General features: G+C 52.4%; 1 protein-coding gene across 5 annotated transcripts in view; it reads right to left on the bottom strand.

The window, feature by feature from the left end:
- Nucleotides 1–8,459: 8,459 nt before the first annotated feature.
- Nucleotides 8,460–20,102, bottom strand: part of KHDRBS3 (KH RNA binding domain containing, signal transduction associated 3) — a 207,104-nt gene continuing 195,461 nt past the window's right edge. The window contains exons 10-12 of one of the 5 annotated variants that reach the window (XR_007472966.1): nucleotides 10,828–10,870; nucleotides 10,084–10,309; nucleotides 8,776–8,985 (exon numbers count right to left, since the gene is read on the bottom strand). Coding sequence is in view for 1 of the 5 variants with exons in the window: in XM_049700903.1 (XP_049556860.1) it covers nucleotides 10,293–10,309; nucleotides 10,828–10,870 (60 nt within the window). In the remaining 4 variants the exon portion in view is untranslated. Of the gene's footprint in view, nucleotides 10,310–10,827; nucleotides 10,871–20,102 lie in introns of those variants that run through there. The other 4 variants (XM_049700903.1, XR_007472965.1, XR_007472969.1 and 1 more) reach the window with 4 other exon arrangements.

The raw sequence follows: 20,102 nt of genomic DNA, 5'->3' as shown, positions 1-20,102 counted from the left end.
TGGTGAGAAGAAAAAAAGAAAAGCTAGACACAAAAAAATGCATTCTGATTCTATTTAGAAGTTCAAGAACAGGTGAAAGTAACCTTGATGTAAGTGAGAAAGATAACTGAGCCTTTGGTTACCAACAAGAGGGCCCAAGGGAGCTGCAGGGGTGCTGGAAATCTGTCTCGAGCTGGAGGTTCCACAGGTGTAGACATATGTAAAAATTCATTGGAGGTTGGGGCTTCCCTGGTGGGACAGTGGTTGAGAGTCCCCCTGCCGATGCAGGAGACACGGGTTCGTGCCCCAGTCCGGGAAGATCCCACATGCCGCGGAGCGGCTGGGCCCGTGAGCCATGGCCGCTGACCCTGCGCGTCCGGAGCCCGTGCTCCGCAACGGGAGACGCCACAACAGTGAGAGGCCCGCATACCGCAAAAAAAAAAAAAAAAAAAAAAAATTCATTGGAGGTAGAGCCGGGGTTTGTGCACTTTGCTTACGCAGGTAATAGCTGAGTGAAGAAGAAAGCAAGCGCAGGTGAGCCAGGATGGAAGTGTGAGGCGACGGGGGGAGGGGCGGGGAAGCACTGGGGATGGAGAGGAAAGGCACCTGACACCTACTGGAGGCGGTGGTGACGCGTGGACATGAAACCCATTTCCTCTGCCTTCCCTAATCAAAGTGGTCTGCAAAAGACTTGCACGTCCTCCACGCCACAAGTAGAGTAAACCAGAAGACGCTTACCCGAGTGGTTTCGCGGGAACTTGGACTCAAGCTGCGTCTTGTTGGAGCTGAGCTGGTTAAGACTGCACGGGACCACGCACCCTCCCACTGGGCATGCGCGAGTGCCCCGAGTGACCTTTTGACGTCAGAGGGCAGAAAACTCCACCCTCCGCTCGTGCCAAGCGCCTCCATTTTTGAACGTGCAGAGGCCCGTGGCTTAGTTACGCCTGCGCAGAACGACGATTGCCGCACCTTTTTGCAATCCCCTCCCCCGACGATTGCCGCACCTTTTTGCAATCCCCTCCCCCACGCGCCCCACGCGCCCCACGCGCCCCACCACGCCGGGACCTCCCTGCTGCGTTAGTCCTCAACCCATAAATACGTCAGCCCCTGGCCTGTGGGAGACTGGTTTCAGATCTATCCTCCGGTCTTCTTGTCTCTCTGTACGTCTGTCTCGGGAAAACCTCTGTTTTGGCTTGCTGAGCTCGGGGCTAAAGCCACCCTGGGTGGGTAACAGTGGGAGAAGCAAGAGTGGGAACCAGCTGGGTGGAAAGCAGGGAAGATGAGAAAAGATTCGTCTCGTTAGTCGGGAGCGAAGGGAGGGAACAGGGAATAGCGCTCAGAGAGGCGTGCAAGAAGCCACAGCCTGACCTGGGCCCTAGCGAGGGGCTGGGTTTTGTCGGCGGGGATCGGTGGGCAGACGAGGGGGCTGGTCCCCGCAGGGTGAAGACCACGCACAAGGGTCACTGGAGGGGGTCGATCACAGCCTGACTTGCCCCCTGCGGGGAGTCTCCTTCTTGCTGGATAGAATTTTTCTAGGTTTTTGTGGTAAGGGTCGAATTTTTTTTAAGTCAGTGTTTTGGCAGAAAAAGTGACAGGAGGCCCCAGAGTAGAAAACCTCTAGTCAAGTCTTCCTCCTAGACAGGAAAAGGTGGGGGGGGTGACTGTACGTGAAACGCGCAGTGCTGCAGCCTTTCGGGAGAAATGCTCTCCGAATCTGAAGCCCACTTCATCACAGGTGTCAAAACGGACTCGGGCAGTACATAGTGCATGATTCTGGGGTGGCAGTGGAGGGGAGGAAGCCTAAAAGATTGGCTTATTTTTCTTGTTAGTATTTATTGGCTAAGAAAAAGCTCTGTCCCCACTAGACCAGAATATGGGCTTAATTTGAAGCGGACGTAACTTGATTTGCGTTTCTGAACCCCCGTGGCTTGGTCCTCCAGGCTGCCTGGAGCAGAGATGGGTGGGCAACGCCACCTTCTTCACTCTGCTGCCCCGTGGCAGTGGGGACTGAGAACACAGAAGTGGGTCCCTCTGATGGAGCTTGTCCACCGCAGGGACAAAGATGGGTGGAGCTGAGACTGATGCAGACAGGAAATGAAAGCCCCCAGCACAGAGCTTGGAAGAAGCAGGGAGGCCACAGCCAGCCCAGGGGTGCAGAGGAAAGCGACATGAGCTACAGGTTGGAGGGCGGGTAGGACCTAAGTGAAGTATGGGGGAAGGGTGCTCCAGGCAGAGGGAACAGCATGTGCAAAGGTACAGCGGCAAGAAGGACTGCATCTTTTCTTGGGGGCGGGGGGGGCGGTTCTCTCTCCCTTTAGGAACACTAAGTGAGAAAAACTAAAGATTTCTATCATTGATAACTGGTGTTGGGGGAGAAGGAAGCAGACAAGAAAAATTGGCAATAGCTCCTTTCTAGAGAGCAGAGTGCTGAGTCAGGAATGAGGGTTTGGAAAACTGCCTGCAGGTGGGAGCCATCTCCAGCCTCCTAGTGATGGGCAAGGTATGTTGATGACACCTGGGCTTGAAATGAGGCAGGCAGACTGTAAGGCTCTGTGCCTCACCTACAGCAGCCTGCACAGAGCAGGGCACAAACCCCCTGCATGATCTCACTGCAGCCCAAGAGGTGGCCAGGGCGGGTGGTCCTATCACAGCTGGTCACAGGGGAGGAAAAGAGGGCCGGACAGGGAGGCACTGCCCAGGTTTCACTCCACGCAGAGTCTGGACTTGGACTCTCGGCTCCTGACTGCAAATCCGGCGCTTTCTGCACAACGTGACCTCTCTCCATCTCTGCTCCGATCCCGAGCATAAACTCGGGTTTTACAGAGACAGGGAAGGGCTGAGGAAAAGGAGGACAGAGAAAGAAGGGGATGAGAGGGCAGGGGTGAGGCGATCAGGAACTGGGCTCTCTCCCGCCCGGCTGGGCGAGTTTGGACTAGTGACGTAACATTTGTGAGATGTGTTCAAATCTGTGGAAAAGAGAATTACACCCATTTCATCAAGCGCTCATGAAATTAAAAGGTTGCAATAAATACAACTGAGCACTTCTTATGCGCCAGGCACTGTGCTGGACACTCTTGCAATCTTATTTACTCTCTAGACCATTCTGCAGAGCGAGTGTTATTACTTCCATTTTCTGGAAGAGGAGACTGCGGCCCCAGTGACTCCGCAACTTTGCCCAAAGCCAGTGGCACAGGGTTAATAACACTCTCTCTCTCTTTAAAAAAATAGAGGAGAACCAGTCCAGACAAAAACAGAAGGGAGAGAAGTCTGCATGCCCCCCACCAGACAAGCCCTGGCCCCTCGAATCCAGCAGTTAGAATCCACCCCCAAGTGCTTCCTTCTCGGTTTCTGCTCTTTCCTTTGCCTTTTTAGTTTCTTTTCTTTGCCAGGAGTCAAGATGGCTAGAGGGAAGCCTTCTGTCTTTAGGTGTGGTTTTTGAGAAGAGCTTTTAGGCTGTTTTAAAAAATCTTTTCTGGGGGCTTCCCTGGCGGTGCAGTGGTTGAGAGTCTGCCTGCCGATGCAGGGGACACGGGTTCATGCCCCGGTCTGGGAAGATCCCACATGCCGCGGAGCGGCTGGGCCCGTGAGCCATGGCCTCTGAGCCTGCGCGTCCGGAGCCTGTGCTCCGCGACGGGAGAGGCCACAACAGTGAGAGGCCCGTGTACTGCAAAAAAAAAAAAAAAAATCTTTTCTGGGAAAACTCACTCCCAGAGAAAAGTCTTTCCTCAGAACAAGAAAATTACAAGGGAGGTAACGGATTCTGATCTCATCAGCCTCCCCGAGAGGCTCATCAGCTGGCCTCCCAGATGGTCTCTCATCCCCTAAGCCTCAATAAAAGTCCAGCCCAGCCCCAGGACACTGTACTGTGGCTACCAGACTAATGGGATGTCTTTCCCAGCAGAGACCCATGCAGGAAGACCCCAAAAGAAGTACCAAAGGGAGAATTAGAGTCAGGCCTGGGGTGTTTCTGGAGAGAGGGGGATATCCAGAGGACACCTGGAGGGATTCAAGGGGAGGAGGCGGGAAAGACGGGGGATGGAGGGTGTCTTCATGATGACACACACCCACAGCAGTGGGTTGAGTTGTGTCCCCAAAAGAAAGAGGTCCAAGTCCCAACTCGCTACCTGTGCATTCACCTTATTTGAAAATAGAGTCTTTGCAAAAGTTTTTTTGAGATGAGATCATCCTGGATTTAAGGTGGGCCAGAAATCCAATAACTGATCGTTATAAGACAAAGCACGGGGAGATTTGAGGCAGAGAGAGACACAGGGAGAATCCACGTGAAGTTAGTGGCACTGGTTGGAGTGAGGTATCTACAAGCCAAGAACACCAAGGCTTGCCAGCGGCAACCGGAAGCCAGAGAGAGGCCTGGCGTGAGCCTCAGAGCATCCAGGAGGAGCCAAGCCTGTCGGCACCTTGATCTCAGACCGCTGGCCTCCAGAGCTGCGAGACAGATTGAATTTCTCTTGTTTTAAGACACCCAACTTTGTGGTAACTTGTTACATCTGCCCTAGGAAACTAATACACCCACCTAAGGGCCAGAGCCGCGTAGCTCCCAGATTTGTAGCTGGTTTCTGACTGGCTTCCCCGGGCCTCACAGTCAGAGGGGATGATGAGGCAGTTGGGTCCTTTAGCTGTAAACTTCCCGGGCTCATTGGCCCCACGTCTCCGTGTTACATGGGGCTGCAGGAGCCAACACTCTGGGTCATGTTCTCCGCTAGCAAAGACGTGCGAGGCCAGGCCGGGCCCTCCTGCTGGTGTAGGAGCAGAGCCCAGCTACACGGCCTCCCCTGCCCCTGCATGCAGGCTGCGGGCCTTCCATCCTGTCTCCAGGGCCCGTCCCTCCCCGCAGGACTCGGCCCTGGTCCACAGCTGGGAGGAGAGCCCAGGCCTCAGGGCAAAAACCTGCATCCCCGCCCCCTTCCCCTGGCAAATTACTCCAGCAAGTCAAACACCTGAAGAGCTAAGAGCTCGTGGACTCAGCAAACCACCACATGCTGACTCCCAGCTTCTGCTTACCTTCCCCCGGGTCCCAGCTGCACGTGCTTTACCTTGTAGGGGCCTCACAAGTTCCTTGAAGTGGGCAGGTGCTGATGGGCAAGTATCCATGCAAGAGGTTCTCTTACTGTTTTTTCTTCTTTTTTTAAACGTTCCATAAAGGCAGTCTCCAGCAAAGCTGATGCCACCCAGCCTGTGCCCACGCTGGTCCCTCTGCCTGGAGCCGCCTCCCTCCGTATTCACATGAGCCCCTCGACGTCAGCTCAGCCACCGCGTCCCCTCCCCCCATGCCCCGCGCTGGTTCCGGCACCTCTTTCTTCTCCGTGCTTTCTGCTGGCAGAGGAGCCCAGCTCAGAGGCTGAGGCCCTTGGCTAAAGGCACGCAGTCGAGAGTGCAGGGCCAGGAATGGAAATGCACGGCCCACGGGACAGGGTCCTGCCCTCACAGGGCTCGTGCTCTGGTGCCGTAGGAAAGGAGCGCAGACAAGTTCAGGCGACCCTTCAGACCGGGGGGCCACTGCCCCAGCCCAGGTCAGAGTCCAGCCCTCCCGCCAGCTGCGCGTGAGCGCGTCCTGGGGCGGCATGTCACACCTGCCCACCCATCAGAGGGGCCGGGGTGGGAGCCCTGAGATGCCTGGAACAGGGGGCGGCAGGGTGAAGCTCGTGGACCCGGTCTGCTCGCTCGCGAAAGAAGTTTGATTGGGAGAGAGCCACACGCACTCGCTGATGGCTTGTCATTGCTTTCTTGCTCCAGTGGCTGAGCTGAGTAGATAGGAGATCTTCTGGCCCGGCTCACAAAGTTTGAAACAGTTACTACCTGGCCCTTTACAGAAAAGGGTTTGCAACCTCTGCTTTAAAGAGCAGAGGCCCCCAGGCACTCGGCGTCCTCGAGGTAGGGCGTTCCAGCCCCGGAGGGGGAGGAGAGCCACCCAGGTGTGTGTGTTTTGTTCTCTCCGGGATCAGGCAGAATGTGCTAGTCCCTGCAGGTGGAGGCTGTGGTTGGTTTTGCTCTGTATTTCGGCTTGTTTATTCCTCCTGTTTGTGTTACCGAGTCCAAGCTCGCTCTGCTTGCCGCATGACAGGCCAATGAGTCGGAGACGAGGTGTTGAGGCAGGGAAGAAGCCGGCAGACCGAGAAGCCGACAGACTAAAATCTCAAAATAACCATCGTGTCACGGTTTGGATGCCAGTTTCTTTTATAGCACAGAGAGGGGGAGGAGATGAGGAAGTAAAGTAAAAAGGCCCTAAGTTTTGCAAATTTCCCCTGGAATGGCCAGCCTCGGGGAGGGGATGTGCTAATTTCTTCTTTCTTGCAGCCATCCACAGGTGGACAGGGTCCGGATGTTTCCCTGAACAAAGGAACTTTGGTTTAACATTCAGGCAGAGGGGCAGGGTTCCCTGAGGCAGGCCATTATGTATACACAGTATCCTTTTAGTGAACAAAAGCAGCGGGAAGCAAAGGTTAAAGTAAAAGAAACATATCCAGACTTCCCTGGTGGCGCAGTGGTTAAGCATCACCTGCCAATGCAGGGGACACGGGTTCGAGCCCTGGTCCGCGAAGATCCCACATGCCGCGGAGCAACTAAGCCTGTGCACCACAACTACTGAGCCTGTGTTCTAGAACCCGTGAGCCATAACTACTGAAGCTCACACGCCTAGAGCCCGTGCTCTGCAACAAGAGAAGCCACTGCAATGAGAAGTCCATGCACCGCAACGAAGAGTAGCCCCTACTCGCCACAATTAGAGAAAGCCTGCGTGCAGCAATGAAGACCCAATGCAGCCAAACCAAAAAAAAACACACCACTCCAGCCCTCCTTTCTGGCTCCCTGCAGGTCACGAACTCTTGGAGTCAAGGAGGCTGTTCCTTGGAGGTGATTCAGTCTGAACTCGGCCAAGGTGGTAGATACCAGATGTGAAGACGGTGGGATGCTCTCAGGGGCAGGGCTGCCTATGTCCAAGCATAGACCTCCTCTCTCACTGAGGTGCAGGGGTGGCCATGAGACACAGACTACCTTGCTCCAAGCTGTGTGGGTCTGCTCGTGGCCCAGTCCCTGGTAGGGAGTAGCCAGAAAATTTAGACCAAGCTTCCTCTTGCAGAAAGAACCCAGTCCACTGGGAGGAAATTCATCACCAAAGTGGAGAGTCTGTAATGTTATATGGATTTACTGAGCACCTACTATGTGTCAGGACTATGTTCAGGATACGGTGATGGGCAAAGCAGACCCATGGAGCCCCCAAGGAGCTCATGGACTCATGGAACAAACATGCATTTGACAAGGCAGCCCCTACGTGTAAAATCATACCATGAGAACAGTGTTGTCTTTTGATTTCCCCAAAAGTAGAGCTGAGACTAGGCCTTGGGTGCACAGACTTTATTGGGGATGTGATCCCAGGAAGCAGAAGGAGGGAGGGTGGGCAGGCAGGGAAAGAAAGGAGGAGAGGACACACACAGGGATGCCTCTGGGAGGTCAGTGCAGACGAGCAGGGGCCAGTGCTCCTGGGACCCCTGAGAAGTAGGCAGAAACCCTCCTGGAAGGTCAGCCGGAGAGACGCGGTGGGAGGGAGACCGGAGCACTGTCCACAGCTCCAGGGTGCCCCCCGCTATGAGCTCGATCCCACTTCTCCAATGTGGCTGCTCTCGGGGGAGCCCTGGAGGAGAGAGACTGAGACCCCAGCCCTGGACTCAGCGCTGTGCACCGAGACCCACCTGAGTTCTGTGAACTGATGCCCAGGCTGGCGGAGGGAGGTGGGGGAGGGCAAGGAGGATGTGACGTGGGCCCCAGATGTGTCGCTGTAGGTGCTCTAAAGGCAAAAGCGGGAGACGGGGAGACCCGTCCAGCTGGGGGCAGACAAGACGCGCCTGAGGAAGGGGCCAGCGGGACTGGCCCGGGAGGATCACAGGACACAATGCAAGGATGGCTGGGGGAGGGGACAGGAGATGGGCTGGTGAGGGGGGGGCATGGGTCCACATTCCTGCAGAGAAGATTACAAGGAAGGGAAGAACAGGAATTCGTGATTTTTGTCTCTCAAAGCTCAGATCCTCAGGCTCTGGTCTGTCTTCCTCCCTCCCTGCCACCTTCCCTTCCCTCCTTATTTTACCTTTCTCCTTCCCCCAGTGGCTTCCCCACATAAAATTAGTACCTGTGTGTTTTATAAAAGTTACGCACGTTGTGCTGAGTACCATATCCGCTCTTTCCGAGATGGTGTAGTCAATTCATGGGCAGCCCCCGCGGAGCCGGGAGGAAGGGCAGAGTCCAGACTTGACACACACACACACACACACACACACACACACACACACCCCCCACCACCACCACCACCACCACACACCACCACCCCCACACCCCCCGTGACCAGAGGGCTCTGCAGACGCCCGGAGACCCACCTGGGGGTGGGGGTGGAGGGAGAATTCTGCCATGCTGGGTGATCTAGAACGAGATGACGATCGTCTAGGTAAGAAGAGAGAGATTCTCCTGAAAATCGTGCCTCGTCAGTCAGGATTCCAGGGGTCTTCAGTAGTCTAGTCTCATGTCCATGTGTTTTTTTTATCTGTAAACATGTGAGTACTACAGATACAGATGGCTTCACATTCTGCTGACCCACAAGTCCAAAGTAAATCATTTTCTTAACATCGGTCACCAGAGAAGAAAACTATAGAGGGTGAAATATAAAAATATAAATATTTTTATACCCTACAGGCAGGTTGAAAATGAGGTAGCACAAAGGAAAATGCAGCTCCTGTGTATAAAAAGCCAAAATAAATTAAAGCAATAAATCTGGAACAGTGACAGAAGGCAATTTAATAAGGCTTTCAAACAAAAGCACATTTTGAACAAGAACACACATCACTACCACCACTGTCCCCATCACCACCATCCCCACGACTTCAGGAAGCCAGATGTGGAATGATGAGAAGCTGAGTGAGAACTCTGCGAGTTGACGTGGTACTTTTGGTTTTCCTGATGGCCTCATCCTAAATCATGAAATAATGCATGGGTCGATTTTCTGACCTGTCAAATGCAGATAATAATGATTGCTTTGTGACTGTACCAAAGCAGTTAGAAAATTTGGAAGGAACCCCACTGGAAAAGCATAAATCCTCTATAAATACCAGTGTCTTCATCAGCATCTTTATCATTTTTATCAGAATTGAAGTCATAACAGCAATAATAATATATCAGTTAATACTTAATTTCTCTCGGGACTATAAAACCCCACTTTATGGGTGAAGATAACAAGGCTCAAAAACATTGCAACTCGTCAGGGTCAGAGCTGCCATACACAGTTGCACAGGTTGTGCACTGCACAGCTCTAGGCTATAGGGATGCTGTTTTTGTTATCACAGTTTGGGACACTCTCAGCAAAGGGCAGTGAGAAGGCTTGAGCAACAGGCAACCTTTGTTAATTCTCAAAAAGGTTTAGCAGAAGGGCTGGTCAGGAGTTCAGTTTAATTGTCTGACTCGAAGATGACATCTGAAACTTCAAAGAAAGTGTGATCTTTTTTCCAAACTAAATGGTGTAGAATCTCAACATAAAGCCTTCCTTGCCCCATTCCCTGCTGTCCCCAGCTAGGGCCACCCTTGTACTGCAGCCTGGATTCTGGGACTGGGGAGAAAGTTGTGGGTCCTCCCTGCCCACCACACCACCATGGATGGGGGCAATAACAGATGTCAGCAACAGCCATCTGGGGGGGAGGTTGGAAGATAGCCACGCATGAGACACCAAACCAGAGGGTCAGCAGTCGATAACAGCAGAGGGAGGTGGGGCAGTGTTGTGCCCTGAAGGAAAGTTTGAAGAGAACTGAAACCCAGGCCCCAGTCCCCACTGCCCAAGCCATGCACCATGTGGTGAGAGGTGCACCTGCCCAACAGAAGGGCACCTTTGCTGGTTCACAAAAAGGCCTCCTGTAGGGAGCTGAGTACCCAAGGGGAAGGGAGGGGAGGGAAGGAGGAAGGGAAGGTGAGGACAGGAGAGGGGAAAGGGGAGAGGGATCCTGTATTCATCTGACAAGCATGGCTTGGTGGTTAAGAGCTTGGGCCCTGTGGTCACACTGCCTGGGGCTAAATCCTGGCCCCAACACCTACCAAGAGCATGACCTTGACAGTTACCTCCAGGACTCAGTTTCCTTCTCTGTAAAGTGGGATTGATAGCTCCTTGAGGCTTAAGTGAGTTAAGCGGGGGACAGGGAGGGTGCTGGTAGATACCCCGCATGTACTCGGTGACTGTCCGCTGTTGTGATGAGCGTGCGCTGGGCTCTGGGCGCCCACGGATGAACCAAACAGATCCTGGGAGGCAGATTCATAAACGAAGATGGATCTCAGCTGTTTCCAGGGGCTGTGATCAAAGACCAGGAAGTCAGGTCAGCCTGGCAGCCAGGCCCCTCAGGACAGAGCAGATCCAAAGAACAGCAAGCTGACAATGAGGGTTGTGTTTAACTCCTGCACATTCAGGGGCAGAGACTTTACCAAGAGGAGACAGAATAAAACCCAGCTGCTCACCAAGATCTCCCCAACCCAGGCCCAAGGGAGCGCCTCCCGGTCAGCGCCCTGCCCCCTCCACGTCCCCTGCCCCACCCAGCACAGCCCCTCAGAGCACTGCACTCTGCACCTCCTCTCCTCAGGGACCTCTCCCCCTCATTCTGCGCCCACCCCCAACTCGGCAGGGTTTTGAAAACAAAGAAACCAGCTCGAGTCCTGGTTCCACCCTGTTCTAGTTGGTGAGCTAGAGCATTTACTGGGAAGATTCTGTCCCAGCAGGTGGGGCAGGCCAGTCCTTACTGTACACACGCAAGGAGGGATGCTCAGCTAGGAGCCGGAAGGCATGGGCCTTCCTTCGCCTTAGTGGTCACTCACCGCAGGCAAAGCCCGTAACTTCACTGAGCCTCAGCTTCCTCGCCTGAAAAGCAAACAAGGGTAATGATGGTTGAATGAGAAAATAGATTTAAAAACATTAGAACACTACGAGGCACACAGCTAGTGCTCAATAAATACTGTTGTAGTTGTTACACCTGTTGTATAAACAATGCACCCCTCCCCAAGGTATTTCTCCTTTCTTGGTTTGCCTCTCACATGGTTATTTCAGTTCTACAAGCAAATTCTGAGCTCCGTTGTATAGCAGACCCTGGGCTGTATTCGGGGTGAGGAAGAGTGTGGTCCTTGCCTTCAATATCTGTCTTAGAAGGGAAACAAACTCATAAATAACCATATTGCAATGGGGTCATTACCTCTCAGCTATTGTTACACAGTGCTGTGTAACAAGCACTCCCTAAACTCTGTGGCTTACAGCAACAGTCACCTTCTCACACTGCTCAGTCCTGCAGCGTGGCCTACGGTGCTGTGTGTTTAGCCGATGTACCCTGTGCTCAGCTCCGCCACATGTCTCTCCTCCCCCCGGACCTGCAGCCACCCAGGGCACGCTCTTCTCTGCAGATCACAACCTCAAGAGGCAAGTCCAACCACGCAAGCACGTTTCAAGCCTCTATCTGAGATGCACTCACTAGCATCCCATTGGCTAAAGAAATTCACACAGGCAAGCCCAGAGTCAAGGTGTAATGATATCCACTCTGCATCCACATGGTTCTGGGCAGGGGGTGTGGGTGTAGAATGCGCGGGTGCAAAGAACTGGGGCCAATCTCCACAGGAGCCTGGACTTCAGTTCATTCTGAACACAACGGAGGTGTGAATGAGGAATAAAGGCCCCAGGAAGATCATGCTGGTTACAGAGAGAAGGCTGCCTTAGAGGAGAGAGGGACTCGAAGCAGAAAGACCTCTTACAAGGGACCCCCTAGGAGTTCCACAACCTGACCCCTGTGAGTGACCGAGGGATGAATCTGAGAAACAGACCACACTCCCCAGTGCTGTGCGCCAGCCCCAGGCGTTTTCCAGGAAATGAAAATCACTCCCCTCGGTCACTTGATAACTTGGGGAAGATCGGTCAGGCGGGCAAGATGATTTTTGTAAGGCTCCATTAGCGAGGATCAGACGAACGCCAGGTCCAGCTTTTGCTTGCACGTCCACCAGCGTGGGCTGCCCACACTGCATTGCCAATTTTTGGTCACCCTTTGAGAAGTCTTAATTATCTGGACCCATTGGAAACCGTGTCAGTTATTTGAAACCAAGAGATCGATAGCTCCAATCAATGCCGGGCCATGAAGGCACAGAGAGGTCGATAGAAACAGCCCCAGCTCCACACGCCAAACTCACGGTGCCCGAGGCACCTTCATTTTCTGAAATAAGAACAGAAAACTCTTCAAGTTGGACAGTCACCGCAGCTCTGACGAGGCCGTCACCGCAGCTCTCAGGAGGATATAGAATTAGATTGAGATCTTTTATTTTAGGTGGTTGAAAAGTTTTTGCCATTTTCCCCTTAGGAAACTGGTTATTTATTTTCAAATTGAGCCAGACCTGCCTGAGAAGGTTTTCTTCTCTCCTTCTCTCTCTTGTCTCCCCTGGGGTCCCACCTGATTCCAAAGGCGTCATCAGGCAGAGAAGAGCTGGGCTCCACTCATGATGCCATCATGGCTTTGCCGGGTGACCCCCGTGCCCAGAGGCACACTTGGCCTTCCCCTTGGGTGTCCTAACTTAGACATGGCATGACCGAGCCTGTGTCTCTGCGTCTCCTCTATCTCAGAAAGTGGCATGTTGTGGGTACCATCCACAATTAAAACAGGGGGCTTCCCTGGTGGCACAGTGGTTAAGAATCCGCCTGCAAATGCAGGGGATGCAGGTTCGAGCCCTGGTCCGGGAAGCTCCCACATGCCGGAGCAACTAAACCCATGCACCACAACTACTGAGCCACACACTGCAACTACTGAAGCCCTTGCGCCTAGAGCCCGTGCTCTGCAACGAGAGGCCACCGCAGTGAGAAGCCCGCGCACTGCAACGAAGAGTAGCCCCTGCTCGCTGCAACTAGAGAAAGCCCGCACGCAGCAACGAAGACCCAAAGCAACCGTAAACAAAAAAATTTTTCTTTAAAATACAGTTTTTGGTGCAAATAATTACTGAGTGAACAAATAAAGGACACTGGGGAAGTTATATAACCTCCTGGAGGCCACTTTCCCACCAGTAAAGAAATGCAACTATTTCTTATCCCTAGGAGCAGTTTAATGATTGGCCCCAAATAGGTGAGAACTTTAGCACCATGCCTGGCACACCTGGGCCTGCTCCTTCTGCCAGTGGAGACAGGAGGCAGCCATCTGTGGGCCACGGGGAGAACTGGGGCTGGGTGTTCCCAGAGCAAAGGGAGAGCAGGGAATTGAGAGGCCCAAAGTTTCTCGTGCAGGTTCAGAACCAGCCAAGGATCCTGTGGAGAGAGAAGAGATTCTCTCATGGAAAAAAAGCCCCAGAAAAACACCAAGTTGCCAAGACTGAATGTAAGAGACCCACATGAGCAGCTAGTGATGTCAAAAAATAAGGGGACAGCACTGCAGCTGGTAGGGGGGGTCACGAATCGCTTATTTGCTCCATACAACATGGCTGCGGGGTTCCGGCCGCTACATCCTCATTCCAGGTAGCAGGAAGGGAAATGGGGAATGCAAGGAGCACTTCTAGAAGCCTGTCCATTGGTTGAACTCAGTCCCATGGACAAACCCGTCTGCAGGGGGCGGTGAGCAAGGTAACCTCTCAGCAGGGCAGGGCTCCCTCTAACAAAATGAGAGTTTTCTTATTTTGTTGGCAGTGAGGAAGAGCAGAATACACATGGGTAGGGGACCAGTTGACTCTGCCACAGGCGGCTTCTGCCCAGATAGCCAACATCATGCTGGGGGGTAAGGGGGGCTGAGCATCTGGGCCACCCTGGGCCAGAGAGGACTCCAGGAGGGCCTGAGCTGCAGGCTGACGGAGGAGGCAGGACTCACTGTCTGCTCCCCCTGGCTGGCCCATCTCCTTAAAACAGGGCGTAGGGGGCGAGGACCAAGAGACAGCATAGAGGCCAAGAGGAGAGAGGTCTGGGAGGCCTGGGTCCCAAACAAGGGAGCTGGGTTCAGGGTCAGGGTTCCAATCCCACAGCTGGGGTCTTGGACCTTGTGTGAGCCCCCAGGGCTGGGGTGTGGAGAGCATCTGCATGGATTTATACTCCACTATTTTCAACATAATGGAGTTCTTTCCATTTTATTAATTTTTTTTTAGTTCTTTCCATTTTAAAATAAACTAATCACAAGCACTGAAAAGTGATGTCAATGCCACTAAACACTAATTTTTAAGAATGGTGAAGAAGATGTGTTGTATACATACAATGGAATATTACTCAGCCATAAAAAAGAATGAAATAATGCCATCTGCAGCAACGAGGATGGACCTAGAGATCGTCATACTGAGTGAAGTAAGTCAGACACAGAAATAGCTATGATATCGCTTGCATGCGGAACCTAAAAAGAAATTATACAAATGAACTTATTTACAAAACAGAAACAGACTGAGAACGAACTTATGGTTACCGGGGTAGGGGAAGGGTGGGGAAAGGGATAGTTGGGGAGTTTGGGATTGACATGAGCACACTGCTGCTGTATTTAAAATGGATAACCAACAAGGACCTACTGTAGAGCACAGGGAACTCTGCTCAATGTTGTGTGGCAGCCTGGATGGGAGGGGAGTCTGGGGGAGAATGGATACATGTATATGTATGGCTGAGCTGCTTTGCTGTGCGCCTGAAACTATCATGGCATTGTTAATCGGCTGTACTCCAATATAAAATAAAATTTTAAAAATGCAAGAACCGGCAACTCAGACACTGATACAACCAGCAACGCGGACACTGACACACTGAGCAACTCCCTTTTCCTCCTGATGGCCACTGAGTCCTGCTGGCCTGCCCTCCAAGCGTCAGCGCTCAGCCCCTCCTTCCATCCCCACAGCTCTGCCTCCATCTGACCCTCATCTCTTTGGTCCTGGACCATCTCCATCACCTCCTAACTGGTGTCCCTGCATCCCCCTTCCTTGCTCTCCAGGTCATCCTCCACCAGCTGCCAGGAGGGATGATTCTAGAGCTGTGGTCCTCGGTGCTTGTTACAAAAACAGAACCCACTGTGGACCTACAGGATACCGTCTGAACGGTCACACTATCCCCCGGGGATTCTCACGTACAATAAGGCGTGAGAAGCCGTGTTGTAACCCACACCCCAACCGTGCCACGTCACCCTGGCGTCAAGGGCACCTTCACAAGACCCTGAAAGACAGTGTTCTTGGCCCTCTCAGCTGCCTCTCCTGCAGCTCCCCTCCCTCCATGCGCCCCTAGAACCTTCCACTCCAAATACAGCGAGCTACTTACCATCCCCCAGACGCTACTGTTGTGTGTCCCCACATCTGGCCCTTTCATTCATTCATTCACTCCTTCCACAAAGGTACACCGATGCTCAGGGCAAGGGACTGGGGGGCGCTCGTCCTCAGGGAGGTTAGTGTCTCCATAAGGAAGACACTAATGGGGAGAGCAGTCATTAAACATTAAGTGACTGATTATGCGACGATTAATTACGTCCATGTGAGGGCCTTGCCTGAGACGTTCTGGGTGATGAGAGCACACAACAGGGGTCTAACCTAGAAGATGCCTCTCAGAGTATGAAGACAGGCCAGACAGAGGAAGCGCGTGTATGAGGCCACGAGAAGTCCAGAGCTCCCGGAGTATGGAAGCAAAGAGGAGAGTGGCCCCAGGAGGCTCACTGGACGGTCCTATGTGTCCTCAGAGGCCACGGTAAGGGACTGGCCAGATGGAGAGATGAAGTGTGCTTAAAGAGGCCCCATCGTCAGCTTTCCCATCTTTGGAGTGACCGGGCCAAGCTTTCTAAAGTGCCTCTCCCCAGGAAAATGTTGCAATCCTACACTATTCACAGAGGAGGTTCCAAATGCCTTGGAAGTTATCCCCGTTTTCCTACGGTGACTACAAAGAGCAGCCGTTGCTCCCTGTCACTTGGGCGAAAATATGGCCACATGTGTGAAATGGATTTACTGCCGGAGAAAGGGGTATTAATCCAGCTGCAAGTTTTCTCTGCTGCAACCCAAGGCAGTAAATTCCAGCTAGCCGGCAGCAGCTCTGATACAGCATGAAATATGGTGCTTATGGGGGGTGTGTGTGTGTGTGTTTAACAAAGGGAACTCTTTTTCAGATTCTTAATTGACAATCACATGTTCCCATCTAAAAACCGGAGCAGATGATGAGATCATAAAAACGTGAGGCAAAAAAATGCCCGTTCCCTGCCCTTATTGACTCTTCAACGTACAGAGTTCATTGAGGGAGCCTTCTTGTCTGCGGTAGGGACTTTCCTGTGCTTTTGAGTATCAAAAGGAAATTAAACCAGCCAGAATAATGCATTGAACACACAGTAAATGCAAATTGGCTTTTAAGAACAATAATAGCGAGTATTAATATTCCTGGTTATTATTGTCACTAACATTTATTGAAAGATCCCAGGACATGGTGATTATTCTAGAGCTCCCTCCTGTAGATTCTGAAATAGCCAGGAAAGGCAGGCTGCTATTATCCCCTGTTTCTGTTGACTGATGAGCACTAAGATCAGAGAGGGTAAGTGTCTCTTCCAGGCTTGCACAGGTGGGTAAGGAGCCAAATGTGAACCCCAGCTTGTACGTTTCCCACCACATCACAGAAATTAGACCCAGATCCCCAAGGTTGACACACTTCCTCATGCTCTAAAGTGGGAAGCCCCTCCACTCTCCCCAGCCGCACCTGCACCCCACCAATCCCCTATTTCCACGGGTTCCATAAAGTCCCAAATCCCCAGCTACTCCCTTGGGCTGGTTGTCTGAACTGGACCTTATGGCAAATTTCTCCCCAGAACAAAGTCTGTTTCAAAAGGCATTTTCCTGGCAATGTTTGATGCTAACAGGGTTTTTCCCAGATAGCTGTCGTTTTCAGCCCCGTTCTTGTTCATTTCATCAACGTTTATTGAGCACCTACTGCATGCGATGATCTCAACCCTGGGGAGGCAATCATGTGGCTCGCACTCTAGCGAGAGGGAAGAGAGGGAACCAAGGCAGAGAGGAGCGCTCACCCATCCCCAGCCAGTGGCCCCATCAAGTGTTCTTCCTTGGAGAGCCTTTCCCACGATGGGTGGAAGGGGGGTTGGCCAGCGAGCGCTGGGCACAGGAAGCTACTTGCGTCCAGCAGCTACCTTTCTCGCCCTCCTTCTTGACCAGCAAAACCTGCCTCTCAATGACAGAGGTTCCAAAGGCAGGTCCTCAAGTTCCCAGGCTCCCTTGCCACTAAGAGTGGTCATGTGATCAATGCCAGCCAGTGAGAGTGGAGGGCAAACCTGTTGAGGCTTCCGAGGAACATTTCTCTCTGATAAGATACAGATGCACAAATAGAAAGCCTCAGCCCTGTCTTTTCTAATCTTGATTTTTTTTTTTTTTTTTTTTTTTCCCCTGTGGTACGCGGGCCTCTCACTGCCGTGGCCTCTCCCGTTGCAGAGCACAGGCTCCGGACGCGCAGGCTCAGCGGCCATGGCTCACGGGCCCAGCCGCTCCGCGGCATGTGGGATCTTCCCGGACCGGGGCACGAACCCGCATCCCCTGCATCGGCAGGCGGACTCTCAACCACTGCGCCACCAGGGAAGCCCCTAGTCCTGATTTTTATTTGGCTATGTGAGGAGGTCAGAAATCCTGTGACATGGAGGACTTCAAAACGCACTAAGGAGACAGAGGAGAAAGAAGGAAAGGACCTGGGTTCTTGACAGCATCCTTAAGCTGTCTCTGGTCTGTAAAAGGAAGATGTGTCTATAAATGAAAGAATGGCAGCCTGAGCAACCTAGACGTCAAGGCAAAAATGGAGAACAGCCAAGTCAATAATAACCATGTCTCTCCAGAAGAAAGCAAATGGATTTATCAGAGCAGAGACAATGGCCATAGGACGTAGCACCCAGTAACCGTTTGTCCTATCCCTGAGTTTTCTTTTTAAGATATACATATATATATATTTAATGCTTTTCTTTTTTAAAAAAATTTATTTATTTAATTTATTTTTGGCTGCATTGGGTCTTCGTTGCTGTGCGTGGGCTTTCTCTAGTTGTGGTGAGAGGGGGTTACTCTTTGTTGCGGTGTGTGGGCTTCTCACAGCGATGACTTCTCTTGGTGTGGAGCACGGGCTCTAGAGAGCAGGCTCAGTAGTTGTGGCACACGGGCTTAGTTGCTCCAGGGCATGTGGGATCTTCCCGGACCAGGGCTCGAACCCGTGTCCCCTGCATTGGCAGGCGGATTCCCAACCACTGCACCACCAAGGAAGCCCCCTGAGTTTTCTTTTAAAGTGTCCACAGTCAGCCCCAAACCAGGTGGGGGCAGGATGCTGTGTAGGGTCTGAAAACAAATCCCAGGCTGTGGATCCCACCTTCACTGAACCCTACCAAGATTCCCCAGCTACTTCTAAGATTGAAAAAGAAAAAAAAGAAAACCCGGCCCTGAAGAGCTTTCCTTCAGCAGCAAGTCGGTCAGGATGGAATCAAGCAATCCATCAAGGAGGAAATGAGGACACTCGGGTAGGGAATTGGAAATGAAGCCGAGACTGTACAGGAAAGTAGACGAAGTATGAAAAGAAGCTTTCCTTTTAATGCATTTATACATGAGAACATCAAAAATACCACATCTAAGGGGGCCTGCATTTCCATTTGCAGAAGGAACCTTGGGACTAAAAGTCTGGGTGGAAGGTAGCAGTGGCATCGCTACTGGGCCACCTGGAGGCCCTTGGGTTTTCCGCTCTGTCCCAGCCAGTGCATCCTCGGGACCAGGGGGGCAGGGAGGCAGCCAGAGGGCTGCTTCCAGAGCGTAGAGCTGACCTGTCCCTTTCAGACCAAAAGATGCCCACGAACTCTGTTGTCCCGAGGCCTGGGAATGGCTTCTTTCCACAGAGTCCTGAGCTCTCTGTGATCTGACCTCGCCCCCTTCCCCTGCTGCCTGTTTCTGGCTCTGCTCCTTCAGTACCGACCCACTCACTTCTTCCCTCCTTCACGCCTCTGAGCCTTGACCCATGTTTTCCTTCCTTCATGCACCCAACAAGCATTTGCTGAGTGCCTTCTGTGTACCTGGCATTGGAACAAGTAACAGTGTATAAGGATGCGTTAGATACATTCCAAGCTTTGAAGAGTTGCTGAGCCCAGTGGGGAAGACAGATACATAAAAAGATCATCAAAAAGCAGTGTGCACAGGACGACCTGCACATTTGAGAGGGGAGCCTTGTGTGAGGTGTCAGAGCCCGAAAGGGGTGAGGAGGGCAGCCTGGCATGGACACGGCCAGCGTGGCGTGGAACCCAAGCTGGTGGGGCAGCTTGACAGGAGAAGTCAGAGCCTGGGGGAGGTGGTGGGAATGAATAGGGGAGATTTCACATACAGGATGGTTGATAAATAAATGAATACGTTAAGGAGGATGGAGGGAAGTCAGGTTTCTCACCACTGGACTTACAAATACAGGAAGAGTGAAAGCTAGAATAAACTCTCTGGGGTTGGATTGGAATTGAATGTCTTGTGGGATCTTAGTTCTTAGTTCCCCGACCAGGGACCGAACCCAGGCCCTCAGCAGTGAAAGCGCTGAGTCCTAACCACTGGACCGCCAGGGAATTCCCAACTCACGGTTTTCAGTACATACAGATAGAATTAGAAATAAACATCCATGTAAATGTCTGATGCCACCAGGCAGCCATACTCCATTAACACCAGGCACACCTCTCACCCAGCCCTTGGCTTCTAGATACCCTTGTCTTAAAGGAATCAGGCCTTCCTGAGCAACGGCTATTGACATATTTTGAATGTAATCTCCTCACAGAATTTGCTCGAAATGGGAAGTAAAGGAGATCTGGACATCCCATCCTACCCTGATGTTCAAAATGATGGGACAAGTTGATGCCACAAGTACAGCATCACTTCTGTGACATTCCCGTCCAAGGGGCCTGACCCAGCCTTGAGGGAACGTCAGCCTGAAGTGAGGGATACTGACAAAATAACTGGCCTGACGTTTTCAAAGGTGTCAAGGCCATCAAAGTCAGGGAGAGATTCAGATCTGGGTCCCCCCCCATCCCCGGGGGCCCTTGGAACCCCTTGGCCTGCCCTTCCTTCTCAGCAGGGTTCATGGAGAGCGCGGCTGTGGTCCCACACATCTCCTCAGAGCCCCTGAGATGCAGAATTTCATATTACTG

Source organism: Orcinus orca, chromosome 17 (genome assembly GCF_937001465.1).
Source record: "Orcinus orca chromosome 17, mOrcOrc1.1, whole genome shotgun sequence".
In the NCBI taxonomy this organism is placed as follows: domain Eukaryota; kingdom Metazoa; phylum Chordata; class Mammalia; order Artiodactyla; family Delphinidae; genus Orcinus; species Orcinus orca.
The sequence above is the reverse complement of the archived record's forward strand: the minus strand, read 5'-3'. Positions and strand labels throughout refer to the sequence as shown.